The 21351-nt window shown below is 32.5% G+C and overlaps 1 protein-coding gene across 1 annotated transcript in view; it reads left to right on the forward strand.

Annotated features, from left to right (window-relative positions):
- Nucleotides 1-21351, forward strand: part of LOC124356576 (protein phosphatase 1 regulatory subunit 14C) — a 127191-nt gene that overhangs the window by 43821 nt on the left and 62019 nt on the right. Inside the window, exon 2 of the mRNA XM_046807658.1 lies at nucleotides 6194-6448. Coding sequence (XP_046663614.1) covers nucleotides 6194-6448 — 255 coding nt within the window. The remainder of the gene's footprint in view (nucleotides 1-6193; nucleotides 6449-21351) is intronic.

Below are 21351 nucleotides of genomic sequence, written 5' to 3' on the forward strand. Positions count from 1 at the left end.
TTATGAAGATATTGTGAATAATGTATACATTTATATTGTACAGGCTTTGTAAAATATCAAATTATGATCTTTAAATTTTATCATTGTGTATGAGGGCTAGACCGATTAATTTTCATTTATATCGCATTACTTCTAATCATCCATTGAGCTTTACAGAGTGTAAAATTATTAATAGTTCATTTAACGGTTTATGTAGCGTGTTAATAAGACAAAAACCCTCGCAGATAGAAAATAGGTATCATCTATTCTAGAAACGACGTTTTAAGAATTGGTATCTGGTCCCTACTTCAGGTATAACATTTCAAATTATGAGTGTAAGTAGGCATAAGATTTACAAATTAATAAAAATGTGGTGCCACCATATCAAAAAGTAAATATCAAATCCTATTTCGGGAGGAGAGGTAGATTGACTTAGATTATTGCGATTGCAAACTCAGATATTTGGGAATGTGTACGAAAACTATGAAAAGTTGATTATACTAAACGTTTTCTTCCACTATTAACGTGTCTGAATTCTTATTCAGGCCTTGTCAATAACGTCAAATTAAATGAAATAAATTCCAACCTATTCATAAATGCCTTTTGGCGTTTAGAACGTTTATTTCACCATAAGAAACTGCTATAATAAAAATTAAAATAAAGGCTGGATCCAGTAGCAGTGTGGCATAATATGAATAAGAGTATATGAAATTTATACCCAACTGTGGGTTTATTGTTTGGAATACCGATACGATGTAATACATTTTTAAAGTGCAATAAATATGTTATTAAAGAAGCGCCAGAGTCTTGAATGTTGTCTTTGTCCGCACGTCTGTCTGTGCGATAACTGTTAATAAATAGGTCCTAGAAACTAGAAACTTGGTACACGTTGAGATCATAGAGACTTGAAAGTAGGTACATGGGTTCTTCTTAGTTCGAGGAAAAGCGTATTATTTTGAGGTTAAATGGCTGTCCATCCTTATCTCTGTCGCTCTGTCTGACTATCTGTACTTTGATAACTCTAGGTAGAAAAGTCCGAGAGGCTTTTTCTTAACACATATCGTACATTCCTTTTGGTCCAAACAATTGTACTGATTTTAAATTCAAAATTTAAAATGACAGTCCGTCCGTCTATATGTGTGCTACCCCTTTCGGTACATTACAAGAACGTAACCAGGAATGAAAATTAGGGGGAAGTCAAGACAACTGATATTTTCCAAAGTGAACAGAAAGTAAGACCTCATTTTGTTCCTTAAAAAGTACTTGATCCGTATCTGTGTTGAGAGCGATCTTTCAGCAGTACATGTCAGTAATACTGAATTATTTAAATAATAATAATAGTGTTTACTAAAAAAGTAATTGAAACAATTAAAATTTGGAGGGGGTATCTGAACCCTTGGACCCCCTCGCTGGCTACGTCCTTGGTACATTATGTCACTCTTCGCAACATAGTAGACTGCTTTATGCACCTTTAATGAGTAGGTGACGATGACAATGATATTGCAGAAAAATATGTCTAGTTTAGTATAGTTTCTAGATAATCAAACCCAATGTTACCCATCTTGGGGATTTAACCCACATTTTCAAACACCCTGTATCTTTAATACACACCATTACAAACAATGAGGTTGACCTACCATCCCCTCTCATCATGAAAATGGGTTGATTGCCAACACTCAAACTCAAAACCTGAATATGTTCAAGGATGGTTTTAAAATTGCCACACCACCCTCTTGAAAATCTTGAGAGAAATTTGTCGCCAATTCTAAATTTGAAAATATCTTTTAATTTTATATTAAATTTTTGCTGCAAGATCCTGAAACACATTCGACTTACTGTTCAATTTATGTGTATCAATGTGTCTACTTTGTTTGTTGCAAAATCAGCGTTTAGATGTACTAATTTAATAATGCTGAGTTTTAATTTAGAAACTTTACTTAGATTTTGACTTCTTTTAGTTTTGATTTGAATCCAAAGTTTATCCTAGTATTTAAATCGGCATATACTAACATCATTAATCCTTTTGCCCGTTTTGAGGTTTCCGCGGGAAAAAAAACTGTAACTACCTACTGATCCGTTGTAATGTCAGAATCGACCCCAGCACGTCAGTGGTAAACACAGACAGCTGATATTGGTCGAAGGGGTTCAGAGAGTTGGCGATGAGTATGAAATTGAGTCTTTTTCTGCATTACATACTTGATGAAGGTGTAAGGTTTAGGGATTGAAGACACGTTACTTCCACACAATCTTATTACAACATAGGCGCTTTCGCGGGTTAGGACTTTGTATGACTTGTACAGCTCTAATTATAAATTCAGTCAGGCAGGCCAGTGCCATCACTTACGTCATCACCACCCAATGTTCACTGCTTCAATCAGTATCAGCTTGTCTTGATTCACAAAAGAAAGGCGACGCTAGCGCTCGGAACTGAACTTCAGGTGATCGCGTGAAGAATTACACACACAGTCTCTTGTCGTCTGCCTCAGTGTACGCTTGGTGGTTACTGTTTGTTTATGTCTAGTGTGTTTTATCAAATCCAACATTCTAGTGAACAATTTTGTGCCGGTTTACAGTGTAATTGTGTCAGTTTAGGAGTGCGTTGGACTGAAACCTCTTGTTTTGACCGTTTGTTTTAGTCCCACGGGTTTCTCTGTAGGGGAGTGAGGTCGTTGCTCCAACTTAGGTGAGGTCCCATCAAACAATAAAATTACTGACGCCAAATTTGCTTTCCTTATGAATTAACATTGCGTTTAACACTGTTGTAATGATTTTTATAAATTGGTTGGTTGCTTATTGTGTTACAAATAATTCGCTAAACGTATTAGTTTTTAAATAAAGGATGATATCTCTCTAACTAATATTGGAACCGACCAATGTCAAGTTCATCAGTGATCATTTTTCCAACATGGGCTATACCATGTTTATACATGTCTAATGTTGACTTAAATATAAAATAAAGTTTATTTAACTATATTTCTAATTATTAGGTTTAATTTATACAGATAAATATCAATTTGTGTATTGATTAAGCAGGATATTCTTATTTAAGCTTCGTTAAGACCCATAGGAGAGATTACAAAAATTACTAATAACCAAGCTCACACATAAAAATGTAAAATACCTAGTTTTTGAATTAATTCATCTCATAGGCCTAATAGACCATAAAATGACTGCTAAACATTGTAATAAATTTTATTAAATTTATTAGGGCTAGGGTAAAACATAATTTGACAATTTAGTTGACAAAAGAGAACACAAATTCATAGTCCTAACATTTAGTTTTAACACCCTATAATTGTACCATAAAACTGAAAGCAATAATCTGTAAAACAAGCGAAATATAATATCTAGTTGCAACAAAAATAAACAAACCAACACAAAATAAAAATGCATGTTAAATTAGGCTATATTCTGACTATTTGCAAATTGTTAACACGAGAGCATACAGGTAAAGCTACTCTCTACGTAATTTAGGAAAATTTCAGCATTAGTTGTCGCATTCAGTCTGGTTCATTGTCAGACCCACATTGTAGGTAGGCGATCAATATTGAAAACACTGCTAAAAACTAATTGAGAGATGTAAAAATTGTAATAAGGTGGGTCATTCCGGATCTGAAACTATTCCATAGTGGTAGATTAATTATTTTCAAAGAATTTTTTAATATGGTGTTCCCACATACAAACTAGTTACAAAATTATTGTGTTGTATGCCTTAGTTTGCCTAATAAGTATAGGCAGTTTACAATGTTTTAAGAATGTCTGACACCCATTTTCTTTTAAATTTTCATGAACTGTGGAACATTATACATATTTTAATCCATAGAAAATAGACATATAAAACAAAAGCCATATTGTTAGTCCTAGTTTGGGCTATCTTTCTACGATAAATCTAGTTATGTTGATTTTAAAAGTACCTAGATTAAATCTAAACATTTAGGCCTATAAAAATGTGAAAATTGACATCCTTAGGATTTTTTTCTTTATTAAGAGTTGTTTCAATAAATTGACTTTTTAATTAATTCATAAACTCTATAAAGTTTGTATAGCATTAATTCAGACAATTACCCTTCCTATTTTATTTCTACATTTTTAAATGTTCGAAACCCTTTAAAGTTAGTTAATCTTCAAATGAACCGTTAAAACTAAGCCGTAAGGAACATTAAACTCTTCTTTTGTCTTTCAGTTCATAGGAGGACATTCTAAAATAAAATTTTAATAAGCTTACCATAATGAAAAATAAATAAAAATTAGTTGACTTTGTTTTATTTCGGTAAGATACCATTCTAAATACATAAATAGGCCTTCTATTTCAAATAATTTTAGATTTATTTTTAAAAATAGGTAGGGGTTTTTAACATTTTTTGCATTTTGGTTTATCATAGAGAATGTTGCAGAATTTTGTTTGTGTATTTTTGGTACAGTGGTCATAAAGGAGGGATGTTGTAGTTAAAATAATTAACATTAAAATTGGCTGTTTTTCAGCACCAGTGGAGGAGGAATGGGTTATATTTGGCATTTTGTCGTCATATTCTTGTTGTCAGTAATAGAATACATTTGAAGGTCGTTCTATGTTAAACAAATCATTCTCTTTGTTAAATAAACTCAAAGACGGTCGCTTCTGTTTTAAATGCAAAACTCCAGATGATTCCTTTTTTCCTAAAACAACACAACTTCTAGTTCTTCTTTTTCACATAGTCTCAGAAAGCCAATCTTAAGTGCATGTCAATAAATTAAAAGAAAACTGTCATCTATTGGTCATATTATTATCCTACAGTACTGTAACTGATAAGGATATCAATAAAATCAACTCCATCCATTCATCTGTTATAGATGTGGCAATTGCTTCTGAGACATTTGATGTTTGAACTACAGCTTGTAATTTCCTCTCAAGTCTTTTCAATGTATTTTATGGTTGACCACTCTCAAATGTCTTTGTTGAAGTTATGAATGTCTTTATGAAGTCCTTTTTACGACTCTTTTGATTTACTATGCCATCAATTTCAACTTTTCTTGAATGAGCCCCTTCCCATTTTCTTCATCTCCTTGTCAGCTAGGCTATGAAAAATATATGAACAAGAGGTGATTGATTTAATAAAATTTTGCCTTAAAGCAGGAATTCTCATGCTTACTATTTCAAAATAAATATTTGAATATATTTACCTATGTGTCTTTTATTTCAAAATCAATATCAGAGCTATGAATTATGAAAATGTTGATTGTAAAATTTTTATATTACATGGTCAGTAATATCATATCATAATAATATCAGTAATATCATAATAAATATACAAATAAAATTGTCTGAAAGTGGTATGTCCATGAATTTATTTTTTCAGAGAGTAAGCTTTAGGTTTTATTCTCAAAAGATTACAACCATGGTCATCAGTTTGGGATACATAAAGTTAAATTTCAATTCATCTCTAGACAATTTATCAGCCATTTCATCAATTCTTATAGAATTTTACGCTCTTCACCAATTTTTCAGTCTAAATAAAATAAAATAAAATCAAATGACTATTTGTATCATATACGTATATAATGTACAAAAGGGCGAATTTAGGGCCATAAGGCCTTGTCTTACAATTATACTTGTCAAGTAAAATAAAACTACTACGGTACATTAAAAAAAAAAAAAAAAAAAAAAATTATATAATAAAGGTCTCTTTAAGAATTTAATACGAATTCAAAGTACACATACATTCATACCGTACATTCATTAGCACCCCATCTGTCCTCCAAGACCTACCCGAACTAACCCATCGCTGACATTGCTTCTAGCAATTGAGCTTTCAGTAAGGCTGCAAACCTACTGACTTAATATGGTTAGGAAGTGAATTCCATGCTTGGCAAGCAGTAATGACAAATGATTTATTGTAAGTTGTGGTTCGGTGGCAAGGAATAAGAAGCATTGATGAGGTCATTCTTGTCTCTCTTGCGCTTGTTTCAGTGATTAATTTGAATTGGTCAGCCAGAACAGGCTCTCCAGAGTTAAGACTAGAATACACCATTTTCAGAATTTTTAATAGTCTTGTATCGGCCAATTTTAGAATAGAATATTGAATATAAATATGCGTTGTCATATGATTGTCACGTCTTAGATAAAATACTTCTAGGTGTACTTTAAAGATTGAGACATCATACATAAAATCTTTGAAATTATGTAGTAAACTTCAAACATGGAAGAAATTTCAAAATGTTGCTTCATTTGTTTCAGAAACCGGTGCCACTGAGGATGGAGTGTGGAGTGCTGCGAGGTGGGGGCGGTGGGGATGTCGAGGAGAGGCGAAGTCCTGCCAAGACCGGTCTGCACGTGAACTTCATAGAGAAGGGAGAAGTGAAGGAGAGGCGGGAGAAGTTCCTGACAGCTAAATACGGCAGCCACCAGATGTCGCTCATCAGGAAGCGGCTAGCTGTGGAAATGTGGTTGTATGACGAGCTGCAGAAGCTGTATGAATCATCGTCAAACACAGTGAGTACACATTCAAATTTTTTTATAAACACATTACTGTAGTCTACAATGATTTTGAGTTCCATGTCATTTTTTAAAGGATAGGAGATTTTTATTGTTATCTTATGACAAGAAGCTGAGAAATTGCACTTAATCCTAAAAGCAACTTTGCGCTGCTTCCGGAGTGACAGGATAATCTGGATGGGTAAGGTTGTTATAAGGAGCCACCTCCTGTCAAGATCCTTGGGAAGGATTTTAGTTATTAATCAGTCATGTATCCTTGGAAGAAGCGAAGGCCAGCTATGTACCAGCCTCTCCAGTCAAAGCAGGCAGGGGTGGCACATCCCTATGTCTAGGCTAGCAACTACCTTTAACACTTAGGGAGCCCCACCTACTCCAACAGTAGACCCCTGCAGTAGACTAGACCTATCGATCTATCCTTGCACCCCATCTTGAAATTTTTGGTTAGTGATGTGCCACTCATAGACATCTATAGGGTTACCCAGATTGAAGTTACACATCGGTTTTTGCTGTACCCAATGTAAGTTCAACTGGAAGGTGTAAACCGGACAGAATCCTGGAGCAAGGATGGGAGATAATAAAGTTTTGTCATATGACCATTTTAATTTTACATTCGGTAGTTGCGAAAAGATATGCTATAACGATATCCTGCAGATCAGACAATGGCACTGAAGGGATTGGTGAATAAACAATAAACCCTCTTATAGAATGGAGTACCTTAGCTTCGTTACTTTTCTAGGTAAACCTGATTAAATTGCTAAAAGGTTTTTTATGTAAGAAACTTCTTACAGATAGTTAATAAAACACAATGAAAAATAAATTATTAGTACTGTAACCTCAGTTGTGATTTGCTTTGTATTGGACAGGAGGATTTTATATAAACCGTGTGTATTTATCACTAAACCATTCTGTAAGTTGTGACCATTGCATAATTTTTGTTTGAAGAAGTTCATTTGAATATAAATATTAAGGAATATTATTATATGTAACAATAAAAGATTTAGTCATTGGGAATATATGGTACTAAAGTGATTCAGGGAAGAAGTAAACTATCAGTCCGGTTTAAGATGACTCTCATAAAACCTGAGTCAATTAAGTAAGAACCCATTGTGTAAGTAGAACATGTGGAAACACGCACAAACGATTTGGAAAGTCTTTGATTGTGAGTCACAGGCTGTTTAGTGAGAAATCCAAGTGTGTTTATGAAACGTGCTCTTGGGACAGTTTAGATAGAGTCTGGACTGTGAGTCACACACCTGATATGTTAGTGGGAAATCACAGCAGTTGCAAAAGAGTTCTGATGACGTAGCAGGACAAGGATGGCCATGGAACATTGATTGCTACCGGTCAATGAACTCTGATCAACAGTCGGTGTTAAATTGAGTTTGTTTTAACCCGATTTGTTTTGGCTTTGAAGTGCTTTGTTTTGTGCAGTGTTAGACAACATCAGTTTGTTACCAGACAGTAAAATGTAGCTTGTCAAGCTTTCTGGTAACGTTGTCAGTTTAGCTGAAACTGTGTTTCGGCTACAAACGTATTTGGCAATGGTAAAAGTTCACTGTTCAAGCACAAAATAATATTAGATTAATATTTTTATATGAGATAAACAATGTATTAGTAAATTGCAAAATGTTTTACAACTACATGTCCTATTGATAGCCCACAAAAATCAGGTAATTCAAGTATCAAATCACCAAATCAATAATACATATTGGTTTGCTGATTTCTTTAATTAATCCATTGACCACTGATCATGGCCATCCCAAGATTGCTGAATCGGTGCAAAACACCCATCATGAGACAGCTCCGTGATGACTTTACACTTTATTAAATATTTGTTTAAACATTATTATGGGTTCAAATAATAGAGTTTATATACTAAAATTATACTTTTACAGTGACTTAAAAATGTAGTGTGAAATTGACTTATTCAGTTTATCTTTTCAACATTCCCACGTGATTTTGGTTAGTAAAATTTTATTTTATTATATTTTGGTTTTTGATTTTTACAAAACAATACCAACATAGGTATAGTACACTGAATTGTCACAGAGTATAGTTTAGTCATGAGTCTAAAATTACCAAATAACCCGAGACGGAAAACTACGGGTGTCGGGCTGGCCCTAACTCTTTGTGCTCGTGAGTGAGGGAGTGTGTGCGTGAAGGGTTGTGTCCAAAACCTCGCATGTTTACATGTTTTTTTTTTGTAAGTAGGAGAAAACAAAAGTCGGATTTTTATGTAAAATTAAAAATAATGAAGTTAAAGGAATTAAATAAAATTTTCCACATAAAGAATTTAACTCCGCAAAAAAGTACACTAGATAGAATTAAATAAAATTTTCCACATAAAGAATTTAATTCCGCAAAAAAGTACACTAGATAGAATTAAATAAAATTTTTCCACATAAAGAATTTACTTCCGCAAAAAAGTACACTAGATAGAATGGATACAATTGTAGTTGCTGCATTATACTAGAAATAAAAAAATTCTTATTAATATAAAATGCTTATAAATGATAATATACTTTTATTCTAGCCTTTTCGTTAGATAAAAAAACAATAATTTAGTTAATCAAAGTGCAATAAAATTGACTTTTTTCGTGAGAGTTTTGTCAAATCCTTAGAGTTTTGTATAGTTTAATTGGATTTGTATAAGGTTAGGTGCAGGAGTGTTAAGAGGTTAATGGGTTAAAGATGTACTTGTACAATGCTTTAAAAAAAAATAACATTAATGCTTCTTAGGAGTCATAATTTTACTTGCTAAATTTATTACTCACTGGAATGTTAATGCCATATAGGTTAAATACCTTAACCCAAATTTCTAGTGTGTATTGGAAAAGTCAAAATAAGAATTGCTCTTTGTATTAAATAACACATCTCTTTAAACACCTCTAGTGCAGAGTTTAAGTCCTTATATGACAAAGCAAATCGTTTTACAAATAACGGGTTCACAACAAATGGTATTTACATTTCTCAGCCACCTTTCGACTGACTGGCCAGAGTAGGATAACTTATGTAATGAGGAGATTCCACCTTAAAATTGAAATGTGCACATGTTTCGTTGTTCCATAACATTTTCCTAAGATTTTGTGAATTACATGTTTACATTTTGTGGTTGCAATCCAATAGTGCATTATTTTGCTAAATAAAATTTGACTTTTTTGGATTTTATTGAACACACAAATAGGTTCTTTACATGGCATCAGTGATATTACTTTTACACAAACACCATATTCATACAGGGGTCTTGAAAAGACCTTCCCTCCTCCAAAAGTCTGTGAAACATGCCTAATTTATGGATGGTATAATCCATATCTAAACAAAATGTACATTTCAGTAGTTCTTAGTTTTATAAACTAAAATTAAATTTGCATTAGTTTTAAACCCAATTATAAGATTGAAAGAAACTCTGATCGGATCAATAGCTCATGGCATGTTTGCTGAATTATGATATGTGGAAGTTATATCAGAGCAGTCTCAATTTGGACAATTACAATTCATTATTTGGTCATTATTTTAATTTTTATATACATGTTATAAAAAGTTTAGAAAACTTGAGGATCGTGTAGAAATAAATTTATAGACTAATCTAAATGTAATATTACACCTTGGCCGATTGGTTCATACGTTGCAGGTGTTTTACGCTTAGGAATTTTCATTAAATCTAGGCCTAAATCTAGAACTCAATTTGAAGATATTGCCAGAGTAGTCTGCCTCTCATATATGTGTTTTTAAAAGTTAAGCCCCACTCACTCTTTCTTAAAATCCTTTATGATGAGTGTAACCCAGCCGTATTTCCAATAGACCTATCAAATGTATAATATGGCATTTTGAAATGGTTTTCAATTCTTTTAATACAAAAAACATTTTTATGGTTTTTTGACATATAAAGTGCAAAAATACATACGATAAATTAAAAAAACCAATAAAATCATGACTGTCGAGAACATGCTAATTAAGTAGTTGATGAAGATATATAATGGTTAAGGAGTTGTTTTGTTTCCATATTATTTCTGCAATTAAATCTTTTCACTCATTTCCGGACGTTTTGGTTTAAATTTTCCAACATCCTTAATTTTAAATATATGGAATAAATAATATCAAAAAGATGGTCGATCTGCTCCTCCCTTCTCCATAAAATATTAGTTAGCCTATACCGAAGTTGAAATTCTGTGTATAATACTAGTTCTTGGATCACCCTGTACATGAAGAAATAAATACAATGTTGTAACATACACAACTATCATTTCATACAAGTAACACTCCTTGTTAAAGTTTACGGGACTCATCAAAGCTCATGCTGAATGTAATTCGCTTCAACTACTTGTGTTACGGCTGTAATCAAAGCATTAGTTGCGTAAACTACATCCTTACGACTGTACTGTGCTACTATGATGATATAATGCATTGTATTTTGTTTATTTGCAATTCATTTGAAATTTTACACTTAGCAGTAAGAAGTGTCTATATAAGGAAATGTAGCAATATCATGCTTCTACAGTTACCATTTGATGATAAGATAAGGAAGTGTATTGCTGTAGAGTAACAAAGAACATATTGATATTGTAATTTCTCTGACCTGAAACAGTAAACAACTTATTAATGGCTTTTACAGGTCATTTGCACTGTGTGGTTTACTGTATAACTTAGTTTAAACACGAGATGATGCATTGGTTTGTTTTTCTTAAATGAAATGGATATATTGTAGTAACTTATCCATGGCTTCCAACCAACCATGACTTTTATTAACCAGACAGTTTTACAGTGTATATTTACTTAAGAAAAAAAAATTGTTAAACCTATGTTATTTTCGAATATGTATATAAAATTAATACAAAGTACAAGTAATAAGTAATTATCTAATGAATTCTCAAGAGACTGGTGTGTGATTCAGCTTTGTAAATCACTTTTGGTCAATATATACTGGATTTTGAATTAAAGTTCATTCAAATTTATAAACTCTCACTTATGCTGCAATGCTGTGTTACAATAATCTCTGATAGTTCCCAAAGTGATTTAAATTTAAGTTTGTGTTTTAAGTAACTAAGCCTAGATGTAGATTGTAGATATAACATTTTTATTAAAACGAGCTGTTTCTGAAATATTGTGAGCAAAAACAGAGTCCCATTGCTTTGGATTGCATTCTATGGCATCAAAAGTTCATTTATGCATATACAGATCAATGATATTTCCACACAAAATTAATAAACCACAAGTACCTTTTAACAATATTATTACTAGGTATAGTTTCAACAAACAAGAAATGTATATCCCAGAATTTTTCATTCTTAATGCAAACCATAATCAGTCCAGTATTTCTCTTGGATACTGTACTGATTGTATTGAAGAGAAAATATTAAATTAGTAAAAAGTAATAATATAATTTTTGTTATTACTTAGAAACTTAGGCAAGACAAAGCTTATTTGACTTGAATAGTAATAGCATAATTGATTATTTGCTAGTATTCCAATTTTTAAAACATATTATTACATAAAGAATTCGTATTCTATTTCTCTATTTTATAAATGTGGGTATTGAGAGTAGCTATGTAAGATTTTGAACACTTTGACAGTAAAATAAACACAACACATTGACAAAATTTGAGCTAGTTTCGAGGAACAAATTGATGTTAGTTTTTCACCCTCCTCACACACTTTTGTTGGATAATAATCTAATCTAGTGGTAATGTGGGAGGATATATATATATATATATATATATATATATATATATATATTTGAGTAACTTTACTCTTCTATGTTTAGAATTAGACATAATTTACAGTGTTGCAGTTAAGCGTTAACCCGTTTCTCATATCTCATTACAATGACTTAGCCAGCAAGGGGGTCCAAGGGGGTTTGGACCCTCCCTAAATTTTCAATTTTCTAAATTACTTTTTTAGTAAATGATTATTATTATTTAAATAATTCTATATAACTGACATGTACTGCTGAAAGATCGTTATTAACAAAGAAAAGGGTCAAGAACTTTTTAAAGAACAAAATGGGGCCTTACTCTGTGTCCACTACAGGAAAATATCAGTTGTATGGACCCCCCAAATGATTTTTGTGGCTACGTTCTTGTCTCTTTAGATTATTAGCACTTATTTTCAAGAGCTCTCTAAATACAGTAACAGTGTAAAAATGCTTTGTTACTTACTGTTACTTAAATTTAATTTCAATGTTTGAGAATATGCTGCAAAGTTGAAACACAAGAATTGTTGTCTTGTGCCTGTACATTGTTTATTGATACTCTTCTATCATTTTGTTGTTAGATTCAGACAAGAGGGAATCATTGTTTAGTTGCCAGAACACGTGGATAAGATTAGGGTCTTTGAATAATGGAAAACTACATTCTCTGTGTAATTTTAAACTTGTTCGTTCTTGGCAGAGAAAAATGTGATAACTTTATATCACCAAAAAAGTCCAGAGGTTGCTAAGAAATCTACATATGTATTTACATATGATACAATATGAGTGTGACTTTAGTTAGATGAATTTAAAAAATGATGTCATCGGTGAATATTTTGTTAGCGGGATTGACTTTAACTTGTCAAAGACAATAAGTCTATAACATATTGAGAATTGTCATTTGTGTGAAAATCAAATTGTAAATATCACTTATATGAGTTACATGTTGCTATTATTATAATAATGATTTATTTTCCTTTTAAGGTTTACAAGGTTATAGCACATTACTTATTAGAAATAATACTGCCCAATTATTCAATATACTAACAGCAAGAAAAATTGTATAAGTATTAACAGTTTAAATATACTTAAGTAAAGTATAATACACTAAAGCAAAGAGTCCAGCTTCACATAATAGATATTGTATGACGTCAGCATTCTATGGCATCAAAAGTTCATTTATGAGTATCCAGATCAATGATATTTCACACACAAAATTAATAAACCACAAGTACCTTTTAACAATATTATTACTATGTATAGTTTCAACAAACAAGAAATGTATATCCTTAGAATTTTTAATTCTTAATACAAACCATAAGTCTAGGTTGATACTAAGTTAAAAAATTCAATTTTATTATTTTGAAAAAGCCAATTATTTAGGGTATAACAAAAAGTTCTTAGTTTACTACACAATTTAATTTAATCAAAGTATTTCTGTCCAGTGTATTCAAAACATTGTCTAAAAACAGATTTTTTACTGTTTTTAGCGATATTTTAGAGTATGTTGGAAAGTGAAGCATCTTAGATCAAAATTAACAAACTTGGTTTTACTTAAATTAACTTAGATTGTATTTATATTACACACCAATTTCGAATGGAAAAGATCTAATTTAATTTTTTCAGAAATCGCCTTCATTTTTGTTAACAGAATATTGTGATCGACCAAATCGAAAGCTTTCTTGAAGTTAAAAAAACTCTGGTTAATTTACTTATTAGACTGAACTACCTGTCAGATTGTTTACGATTTCCACTGTTTTGATGAATCATCACAGTTAGTAACTTATGGGAGTACAATTTTCTGTTTGTTTCATCAATAAAAGATTGTAATTCATAGGTAAACTTGTTGTAAAATACTTTAAACATGATGTTGTAAGATCTTCTCTTGTAGATTCTGTACAATTTATATCTCCTTTCAATTCTTTTTAAAGTGCTAAGAATTAATTATTGTAGCCTGTAAATAGACAAAATAATAAACTAGTCATTCATTAAACTTTACGGTATGGGATAAAACCAACCAAATAATTGGCCACAAATAATTTTTTTTTAACTTCCTATAGTAGACTAGGAAGTGTCTACCCACCCATACAATGTGTGATGATTCACATAAGAAAATCCAAAAAAACCAAGTAAATTGTACTCAATTAAAAAATATTGTTTTGGGACGCCTCCGTGGAAAACGTGTTTGAGAAAGTCTGGCTATCTAACCATCTGTGAGCAGCGAGCAGTTCTTGCAAATTAATTAACATTAATTGTGCAGAGTTACATGCAAATAAAGCCCTCAATGTTCTGTAGAGTGTGTGAAATGTGAGAAAGGAAGCCACCGATCCACTTTGTGGGTTATTGACCAACAGTTTAGAGAACAGGTAGTCTCATTTCGGTACAGGTAGTCTCATTTCGGTACAGGTAGTCTCATTTTGGTACAGGTAGTCTCATTTTGGTACAGGTAGTCTCATTTCGGTACAGGTAGTCTCATTTTCGGTACAGGTAGTCTCATTTTGGTACAGGTAGTCTCATTTCGGTACAGGTAGTCTCATTTTTGTACAGGTAGTCTCATTTCGGTACAGGTAGTCTCATTTCGGTACAGGTAGTCTCATTTCGGTACAGGTAGTCTCATTTCGGTACAGGTAGTCTCATTTTTGTACAGGTAGTCTCATTTTGGTACAGGTAGTCTCATTTTGGTACAGGTAGTCTCATTTTGGTACAAGGTAGTCATTTTTTGGTATGATTATAACACAAAACTATTGGATATAGAGTTTTGGTACTATGTCGTATTTATCACAGGTATATTTGTTGACAAAAATAATGAGTTCAAGGATTTGTATATTCGCGATTCTAAATTTTATATCCAGGGTTTTTACATTAATGCTATTCCAGTCCCAACACACAAAACTACCCAGTTTCAAAAATAATTTTCTTATAACAGCAAATATTTTTTCAATAAATTACCAATAGCGTGGAAGCAGATTCCAACATTAAAATTTTTCAAAAGTCATTCAAGAAATTTTGCTGAAAAATGAAATATATACATTTGATGATTTTAGGCCGCATTCACCAGGAACTTGTTAACAGTGTACATATTGACTCTATGATGTGCCTATATTTAAAATTATTTTGTAAATTTAGTATAATTGTAAGATTACATTAATTTATATTAGTTTTAGGTTTCTTATCTATTTGACAGCCTTATAACATTGTAACATGTTCTCTTGGGCTAATAAAGAATTTAATTTCACAACTTTAGGAAATGATAGTAGGACCAAAAACAAGCAAAGATGTTTATATGAACATATTTACTATCCCATTTCATTAGGAGTCAGTCTCTATTTTTTATTTTTATATTTATTAAAGATTTATGGCCATTTTAGTGGTTGTAATTTTTTTCTTAAATAGAAAGAATACTCATAGATCCAAGTACTGAAAGTTTTTAACTATTGGTATTTGCATCATTAACAGCTGTTTTTAATTAATATAGAACCATCAAATCCATTAGGAAATGTATTTTTTATCAAACATCTAACAACTAAATTAGTTGTAACTCTTTTTATTTTTCATCCAATCTACTACACAAATAGGGTTGGATTTGTCATTAAAATTCCAAAAAAACACTATTACATATTTGTTATAGGATTAATTGTTTTAGTGATATTTAATCTAACAAAATTGTAATGTTTCAATCTTTAAATTGAAGTGTTATTTATTATTTATTTAATAGTTAATACTCTTTTGATTAGCTTTATTTAAATGGTAAATGTAGAGTTAACCATTCTCAGATAATGTTTTAGATAAAAAAACTGTATGGATTGATATATACTAAAGGAAATGAGATAGGATGTGTATTTATAAGAACATCTTCGGTTGTTTGTGGGTCTACTATCATTTTCTGAAGCTTTGTTAACCTCTTACAGATCACCCTGTACACACACACACATTCACGAACACACACAATTTTATTTGAAAAATTTTATTAGAACAGAACATCTAAAACAACTGTACACCTCGTGGTTCGAGGGTACTTTAAGATATGGAATTATTCATTTTGGTAGTACGTATGAAACTATCCTTCAGCCTGTGGTACTAAATCAGAGATCTGCAGTGAGAAATATCTATAATTTAAGAAAGTTTGATCCTGTTACACACTTATTTCAACAAGAAGATATTTTCAATTTTAAACAGTTGTATGCTTTATGTACTCTTTGCCACATTTTGAAAAACATTGAAAATTATAATTTTAAAGAAAATAGAATGAACACACGTTCTTCCAATAATGTAATCTTATTATTACCCAATTTTTCAAAGGAAATTTCTAGAAGGCAATTTTGTTATTCTGGTGTTAAGTTGTTCAATAGGTTTCTTTTAGAGTATGGTAGTACATTGCTGTTTGAGGGTAAACCAAAGTTTAAAATTAAAGCAAAACATTTTTGTAGTCGATTATTTTTAGGATAGGTAGTAATCGAAAGTAAATTGTTGTTATTATTATTGTTACTTTTATATATTAATTTTATTTAAGCTTTGTATTTATCTTGTCGTTGTTGCATTTTTCTTGTTATCATTCATTTTGTTATTGATTTCCTTGTTATTGCTTTGTTATTGTCACTCAGTTATTTTTTATCTGTTATTCTTACTCCAGTTTTGTTGAATTGTTTATAATTGTGTATGCTTATTGTGTAGTTTATTGATAAAGTAAAAACAATTTCATATTGTGTGCCTCTCTGGCCTGAGTAATCCATAAAATAGTGGAATACCTGAAAAAGTTTTTATGTGCAGCCAACATAAGACTTCTTCCATAATCCCGCAACAATAAGTATTAGAGTAAAAGTGTAAGGTTTAACATTTTTCATGTGGAGCTAAAACCAAGATGGCCGCCAGTGCAGGGTCATCTGCTAAGAGAAGGTTTAGAGAAGGTTTCTTTCCCTACACAGTGTCATAACTCCAATGCTTATGCCTAGTTTAAAAATATTACATGGACTGCTTATAGAACAAAATCACAGCTTCTGTTTCCAGCTTTTGTGAAGTCAAACTTGAATTGTGGAGTAAAGCATCAAATACATGTTAATCTTTAATTGACATTATTTGTCATTATATGTCAATAAGCTGTCATTGAGAAGTACAGCTGTTGTAGTTTCTATTGTATGAGTGTGACATGTCAAGGTCTGCTATCTTATCAGGGAGTTCTTTTTCTAGTATCACCAACCACTTCCTCTGTTGGGTTTCATCAACTTCAGCTTGTTTCACATATGTGATTGTTTGACATATGTGAATTGGTGATTATAATAACATTAAGAATATAGATTAGACTATAGAGTAGGGAAATAGTGTAAATAATTCTCGTAACTTTTAAAACTAAAAGTAAGTATGTTGGTTGTTCAAGAAATACATTACAATATACATATGTGTTGAACTCGAGTGGAATATTAGGCAGAATAATAAATAATAAGTTTATAAACAATCAGTTGAATCAGTTGACGTGCGATTTAGGCTGTGTGTGTGTGTTTTTTTTGTCAAAAACTTGTGCATAGAGAATTTATGTGTAGGAAGGTATGGTTGTCTAAGGAATTGTTAAACTAAAAGCAATAAAAAAAGTACTAAATGTTTTATTTAAAAGTTGTTTACAAAGAATAAAAATAAGAACAAAATGAAGATGGCTAGTGAAAACATATCAAACATAGGTTGAAACGAACGTAAGGAAAGTAGAATATAGCAATTTTGCATTCATTTAATGCTATATTTTATGTTAAGGTATATACTTCCATTTAACTAAATATAATTTGGTTTTATCTTTGTGCATCTGATCTTTTCCTCTGAAGAACAAACTGAATATTTCCTTCATGGTTCTTGAAAAAAAATCAAAATTATACTGAATCATTTATGTAATTAAACCCTTTATCTTATTAATATTTACTATGGTAAAGTGTTAGGATTTCTGACAAAAAGTGTAATGAATAATTCTGATGTAAAATTTGATCTGTCAGCTCTAGTGTTTTATTATAGCCATTTCAGGTATTTGCACAACACAGAATTAAAGAACAGGCTGAAAATTTGCAATGTCATATTTTATTCATACAGATTATTCTCATTGTGATTTTATGTTCCGATGCAGCACATTTAGAACGATTTAATGTTCGTAATAATGTCTTGTCAATAAATATGGTTGCAAACATATATCAACCCAATGTTTGGCCAGTTCTAGGAGGTGTTTCTCTGCCTGACCTCAATCCTTTGATCCCTTTAGCTACCTGTGGATCTTCTCACTAGCTCTGATGTTGGTCAAGAATGGGGCCACTTTTGGAAGGTGTTTCTCTCTCTGACCTCAATCCTCTGATCCCTTTAGCTACCTGTGGATCTTCTCACTAGCTCTGATGTTGGTCAAGAATGGGGCCACTTTTGGGAGGTGTTTCTCTCCATGACCTCAATCCTCTGATCCCTTTAGCTACCTGTGGATCTTCTCACTAGCTCTGATGTTGGTCAAGAATGGGGCCACTTTTGGGAGGTGTTTCTCTGCCTGACCTCAATCCTTTGATCCCTTTAGCTACCTGTGGATCTTCTCACTAGCTCTGATGTTGGTCAAGAATGGGGCCACTTTTGGGAGGTGTTTCTCTGCCTGACCTCAATCCTTTGATCCCTTTAGCTACCTGTGGATCTTCTCACTAGCTCTGATGTTGGTCAAGAATGGGGCCACTTTTGGGAGGTGTTTCTCTGCCTGACCTCAATCCTTTGATCCCTTTAGCTACCTGTGGATCTTCTCACTAGCTCTGATGTTGGTCAAGAATGGGGCCACTTTTGGGAGGTGTTTCTCTGCCTGACCTCAATCCTTTGATCCCTTTAGCTACCTGTGGATCTTCTCACTAGCTCTGATGTTGGTCAAGAATGGGGCCACTTTTGGGAGGGTGTTTCTCTGCCTGACCTCAATCCTTTGATCCCTTTAGCTACCTGTGGATCTTCTCACTAGCTCTGATGTTGGTCAAGAATGGGGCCACTTTTGGGAGGGTGTTTCTCTCCGTGACCTCAATCCTTTGATCCCCTTAGCTACCTTTGGATCTTCTTAATAGCTCTGATGTTGGCCAAGAATGGGGCCACTTTTGGGAGGGTGTTTCTCTCCGTGACCTCAATCCTCTGATCCCTTTAGCTACCTGTGGATCTTCGCACTAGCTCTGATGTTGGTCAAGAATGGGGTCACTTTTGGGAGGTGTTTCTCTTTCTGACCTCAATCCTTTGGTCCCTTTAGCTACCTGTAGGCCTTCTCGCCAGCTATGATGTTGATCAAGAACATAGCCAGTTCTGGGGTGTGTTCATCATCCCATAAGGAATGTGTTTATCTCCTTTGATCCCTTAGCTACCTGTGGCTTTACAATTGTGAAATACGTATTGTTTACATATGTATGAATTAGTATCAGTACATTTACATGATTTTATAAGAAAAAGCATTTTTGACAATTGAAAGTAAAATTCTTGATATCTTAATTTATGAAATTAAGCTTCCTGAATGCTTTGTTTGTATGGAAATGCATGTAACAACCTTTTTGATGAACTCTCATCAGTTTAAAAATGGTATCTATACCTGACATCAGGGGTTTCTATAATGTAAACCTTGGCCCATGAGCCATGGATGTCTCGCCAAAACAGGAAGATATGAAATATCATTTTGTATAAGTTCATTTGATCAAATCACATTTTATTACTACTCAACCAGTCCCTAGTATAATACACTAAGGGTTTCGAAACGAGTTATTGTATTTTTGATTTGATGTGATACATTTAGGCGTAAGAATGTAAAAGACTCATCAGAAATTAGTTGCAGAAAAAAGGAGCTGTGTCTAAAAAGTCTGAAGACGAGTAGGCTATATTGCAGTGATAATTACAATTATATAAGTAAGACTAAGACTCCAGAATATATAACCACTCACAACTTTCAGTCTAAAAAGGCCACAGGAAAACTTAAAGTCTTTAAGTTGAAATAGAATGTTTATGTTGCTTAATAAACATAAAATAATTAGATGAAATTTTTTGGATTCGGTATTCTTGGACTATAAAGTGGCAGTATTGGGAAGATATATGTTGAATGTGAGAGAGCCCAACTGTTAGTTAACCAGTATTGCAGAGTTAGTTAACCAGAAAGGTAAATAGGGGATGTTATTAATGCGATGGTGTTGTACAGTTAGAGATACATAAACCCTATTAATTATTGCAGGACGTGCATTTCTGTTGTCCCTATGGACTAGCCTATCATGTTCCGCCTGACATGAGGACTAGGTCTGATCGGTCACAAATAAGCCGTTTGTAGAAAGCACAATTGTTCGTAAATATCGAATAAAAATTCGAAAATTCTAAAGAACAGTTTTTGCTAAAAGTGACATCCATGACAAGTATAATTGAAACTTACTTTTTACATTTCGTGTAGCTTCATTTAATAAAAAAAGTGTTAAAAAAACAGAGCAAAGAATTCTTATATTTAAATATTTATAAGCAATTTTTGCCACCTGAGTAAGGGTAATTTTATTATGGCAATGCGCCGTTTTGAAAGAACCTGTTTCGAATGTACACTTGCACTCACGGTAAGGCTGACAGAACGTGTGCACTCACAGTCATCTGCGTTGTTGCCGATACAATAACATATTAAATACAATGTATTGGGAGTGCCGATGGCCGAGTGGTCTGAGACGTTGGACTTTGAGTCTGAGTTAGAGATAGCGCAGGTTCAAATCCTGTCTGTGACCGCTGCACTTTTTATCAGTACCATCGACCTTGTACTGTATCGACTCTCCCCCTTATTCTGTTTGATAAGATCCCTGCACAGGCCAGTGAGCCCATGAGGACGGGCAGAGTAAGGCTTAAAAGGGGATCGGCTTCTCCTTTTAAATAAAAACATTATACCTTATTGTAAACCGATACAATTTGAAAAATCTTCACAATATGCATACTTTGGCAGATCTAACTCCGGAGGATTCGTTTTTGGAAAGTGTGTTGAAAATGATGTTATTTTTACGTCTGTAAGTCCTAGCCGTTTCTCTCAGGTGTTCAGATACAAACTGTAAAGTCGGGAGAGGTGGGATGACCAATTTTCTAACACTAAAACAAGTTATTTAAAAACATATATATTCATTAGTGTATTATTTTTAAAACTTTAAAATTAATTTACTTAGCGAGATGGGCGATGTAAAATAATAAATGGTGTAAAACTCGTATCATTAGCAAATCTATTTAACAAATTGTGCAC

The sequence above is a fragment of the Homalodisca vitripennis genome, chromosome 3 (assembly GCF_021130785.1).
Source record: "Homalodisca vitripennis isolate AUS2020 chromosome 3, UT_GWSS_2.1, whole genome shotgun sequence".
In the NCBI taxonomy this organism is placed as follows: Eukaryota; Metazoa; Arthropoda; class Insecta; order Hemiptera; family Cicadellidae; genus Homalodisca; species Homalodisca vitripennis.